This window comes from Triticum dicoccoides, chromosome 4A (assembly GCF_002162155.2).
Source record: "Triticum dicoccoides isolate Atlit2015 ecotype Zavitan chromosome 4A, WEW_v2.0, whole genome shotgun sequence".
NCBI lineage: Eukaryota > Viridiplantae > Streptophyta > Magnoliopsida > Poales > Poaceae > Triticum > Triticum dicoccoides.
Window position 1 is genome coordinate 414747094 of NC_041386.1, and position 4606 is coordinate 414751699.

The 4606-nt window shown below is 48.3% G+C and overlaps 1 protein-coding gene across 1 annotated transcript; it reads right to left on the reverse strand.

Moving 5' to 3' along the window:
* Positions 1–2704: 2704 nt before the first annotated feature.
* Positions 2705–3239, reverse strand: LOC119283529. The gene is made up of 2 exons (XM_037563033.1): positions 2901–3239; positions 2705–2794 (listed from the first exon to the last, which is right to left on the reverse strand). The coding sequence occupies exons 1-2, from the start codon at positions 3237–3239 to the stop codon at positions 2705–2707; spliced, it is 429 nt and encodes a 142-aa protein (XP_037418930.1).
* Positions 3240–4606: the final 1367 nt, after the last annotated feature.

The window sequence follows — 4606 nt, forward strand, 5'->3', positions numbered from 1 at the left end:
CAAAAAAAGAAGAAGAATAAGAACCTCTAGGCAGCACCAATCTTATAAGAAGAATTGACAATAAGCTCAATTTAACTGGTCAATAAATCTTCCATCTATATTTCTATTAGCAGCACACTAGATAGGCCACACATTTATTCCTACAGTACAGTGAGGAAAAAACAGATTATGGTGCCTGCCAAGTGAGGTAAAAACAGATTATCAGCATCATACTAGATAGGCCACACATCTATATTTCTATCAGCAGCACACTAGATAGGCCACACATTTATTACATTTACATGGTGGTGGCTGGATGGCAATCATGGCTGCTAGCTCATGCTGCCAGTGTGCGTGCACATCTCCCCGCTGGAACCAACCCAACCCAAACAAAGCAATAGTAGCAAACCACACATGTACCAGTAAACTTCAGTATGAAACAATTCCTCGCCGGAAGAAACCACCAAATTATTTCCAAGAATTTCGAAGAAACTGCCTCAAGTCGATTCAGCCAATGATATTATTTTCCACAGGCAAAAAACTATGGTTCTGCTCCCACATGGGCATGGGGTTTTTTGGTTTCAAGACACAAATCACAGAACTGGATGGGCATATAGAAGGTACACTATGAATCTATGGCATCAACCTGCTGGAGTTGCTTGTCCTCAGTGATGAACATCTGCTTCCTCCTTGGGCTTGGTCTTCTGGACAGCTAAAAAAAACATGCAACTGTAAGAAGATGGATTGATGGTAAAAAGAGTGAAGAATTGTTACAATATTGTAGACAAGAAAATAATAATCCTAATATGAAGATAAGTGTTTTTCTTATTGATGGTTGTAAGATGGACTAATCGTAAAAAGAGAGAAGAATTTTGATTCAGTGAACAGAAAACAAGACGTTATTATTCAGCTATGATACTCGATATTTGACAAGTATCGATATTTGACAAGTATAGTTTCATGTATACTCCTACAAGTTAGGCAGAGCAATGTACAAGATAAATCGTTTTTATATAAAGCGTGTCCAATCAATATCCAAAATGCTATCGAGCAGAGCATAGAAACAGAGTCCCAAAAATATAATTATCTGCTGCGGCGACAGCAACGCAGCAAGCCAGCAGCGGCAGGCTGGGGCGAGGGTTGGGGAGGAGGCAAGTGTTCTCAGGTTATTAATAGGGAAACTGGGTGATTAACATCTCTCCAAAAAGAAAAAGAAATCAAATTAAAATATTGAGTGTGGCAGCAACATCTACTTGTTACTGGAGTCCCAGTTCAAGATGGCCAAAGGCCACTTGGCACCATGGAACCTGCACAATTTCCATCATATATATGAATGAGTTAGGAAGTGAAGTAGATTTGAACTACCCAGCCTCATACATATATATAAAGTGTGCTGCACTGCTGTTACAGAAAGTTTCATAGACTTCCAAGTGAAGGGATACAAGTTGTTCAACTGCCGTGTTTATTTTTTGTTGTTGGGGAAAGCAATAGCTTAATCAGTTCACTTCTCTAATAGTATGAATAGCCTATCACTCGAACAGTCCTTGAGTGCTAATATATTATTGTATTGGTAAAAGAAACATGTCACCACGAAGAGCTTTAATAGTTAGCACCATTTTTTATTAGAGAAGTTCAGAGAGAGATTTGAGAAATCTATATTAGAGAAAACTTGAACACAACATACAGAATTACGAGCTTAACAGTTACTTCTATGACCATATCGCGCAAGCTAAAACATATAAATTAATTAGCATTAGTATGATGTATATGGACAGAATTTCTACCTTGCCGTCCGCAAGAAACATGACGGGAGGTCGAGGAGATTTCGAGCGGCTCCATGTCAGCTGCCATCACCACGGCGAACTCAGATGTCCTGTTGTTAAGAGAGCTTGGTCGCTCTGGAAAGCAAGAAACAAAGATTAAAATCACATGAGGTGAAATTAACAGGAAGGACCAATGGGCACTGCTAGGGATTGGTCACCTTCATGGGGAACTGAACATCCAACTAGTTTTAGTCAAAGTCTTAAGCATATACATACTACAAATTGAACCAAAAATCATATTCATGTCTGTACAATTAATTGCAAGGCTATCCAACTTGAAGTTGGAGAGAGTACAAACTAGTTTATTGGTAGTAAAGCACAGCAGCCTACAGAACATTCAGGTTCTCGCACAAATGCTAGTAGACAGACAAGAGTTGACCACAAACAAAGAATGAATCCATCGTATTATGCCAGTAGTAGGTACAACTTGGCTTCAGTCATAGAAAGGGAACATGAGTTTGCTTGCTTGAACCAAAAGGTTCACCATAGGAATTGGGCATCCAACGTGTTTTAGCCAAAGTCGTAAGCATGAACAAACAAACATACGTACAAAATGAACGAAAATCCATATGTCCGTGCAATTAACTACAGGTGCTATCCAACATGCTATTCGACAGAGTAGAGCCTGATTTACTAGCAGCCTGACACAAAATTCTAACTCTAGGCTTGGTGCATGAATCCTAGTAGAGAGACAAGAAAGAGTTGACCACAACAAAGAATTCATTCATGGGATTATTCCAGTAGCAAGTACTGCTTGGCTGCAGTTTTGGAAAGGGGACTTGTGTTTGGTCAAACAAAAAGAAAAAGTGACGCATACTTGTTCATAGATAGAAACTGAACATCCAACGGCAACGGCGGCGCCAAGGCGGTTGGACGGGCGGTAGCTTAGGTGATCTCATCTGCTAGACCATGTTGCTGATGAGCTGCATGTGGCTGCTCCGGTGCCTCTCCACGAACATCCTCGACGCGCCCGCCACCATCTTCTTCCACGTCTGAGCGCGCATGCACACGCAACCAACCAATGCATCATTAGCCAAGGCGATCGAAATTGGGGTACAGAAATGGAGTGACAGAGAGACGTCCAGCGTATTAGCTTACCCGCTCCAGCGTGGCGAGGAAGTGCACGACGTCGGCCTCTTCGAGCCGCACGCCTCGCTTCACACGCGCGTGGCCGTCGTTGCCCTTCTGCGCGGAGGAGGAGGAGGTTGTGGTGGTGGTCGGCGGCAGCAGCCCGGCTCTCCAGTCTGTGGACCCGCCGATGCTGCGACGCCGCTTGGGCATCGCCAGCTCCAGATCCGCCCCGGACGCGCCGGAGTCTCTAGAGGAGAGCCCCGACACGACACGGTGGGACGAGCGCTTGCGGCGCAGTGCAAGGCTGCGGCGGGGCGGGGTTGACCGCTTCTTGGAGAGCGGGTAGGTGGGATCCCACTTGGCCATGCTGGTGCGGTCGTGGTCGGCACCTGTGTGCATGCATCGCTGGCCGGCCCTGTAACGCCCCGAGACCGATATGCCAGGTGTCCTCTAGTTATTCGTTGTTATTGCATTGTCATTGATTGCGTGTCATGCATTGTATATCATGTCATCATGTGCATTTCATTTGCATACATGTTTGTCTCATGCATCCGAGCTTTTTCCCCGTTGTCTGTTTTGCTATCCGGCGCTCCTATGTCACCCGGTGTCCCTTTCTACCTTTTTTCGTGTGCGGGCGTTAAACGTTTTCGGAGTGGACCAAGACTTGTCATGTGGCCTTGGTTTAATACCGGTAGACCGCATGCCAAATTTCGTGTCATTTGGACTTCGTTCGATATTCCAACGGTTAACCGAGGGACCGAGAAGGCCTCGTGTGTGTTGCAGCCCAACACCCTTTCAAAGTGGCCCAAAACCCACCTAAGACCTCTCCATCATCTCGGTCGTTCGATCACGATCGCATGGCTAAAAACCGCACCTCATTTGGACTCTCCTAAGTCCCTCTACCTATAAATATGTGCATCTCCCTCGAAATCCGGGTCTAAACCTAGATCCATTCCTCTTCCGCGCGTCCGGACGCATCTGCGCCGTGCCGGACATGTCCGCCGCTCCCCTACATGTCGCCCCGGCCAATCGTGGGCTGCCACATCAGCGCCGCCGTCGCCCGCACCCAACCGCGTCACGCCACGTGTCACCCCGCCAGTTCTTACCCGCTCCGCCGCCACCGGGCCCGCTGCTACCCAGATCCGGCCCTCCCGGCCCGGTACGCCGCTCGCCGCCGCCGATCCAGCGCCCGAGCGCGCCGCTCGCCGCGCCTCCTCTCTCCGTCATACCCCGTCGCCGGGCATCGCCGCCTCCTCGCCGGAGCGCGGCGCCCTCTCCGCCTGCCGACCGCCGGAACGAGCTCCTCTCCTCCGCCGGCGCGCGCCCTCGGTCGACGTCGCCCCGACGCAGCGCCACCCCGTCCCCCGCTCATCCCCGTCGGCTCCTGCTCGCCGGAGCACCGGCACGCCATCGTCGCCTTGCACGTGATCGGGAGGAGCCCAATCCACGTAGCCTCGTTGACTCCCGCATGGGCCACCGCAGCCCAGCGCCGGCCCATCTTCTCCAGGCCTAGCTCCACTTCCTCCGGCCTGATGTTTTTTTTTCTCGAGAGGGTATATTTCTCTAAGTCTCTTATTTTCTGGGGCATTTTCATCACATCATAACTCCCTCATCGTAGCTCCGTTTTGCGCGTGTAATATATCAAAATGTTCGTCCCGACGAGTACATCATTTCATCTCATTGCATCATTTTCATTTGAGCTCATCTTGATGCCCGAAATGCTGTTGGAAGAG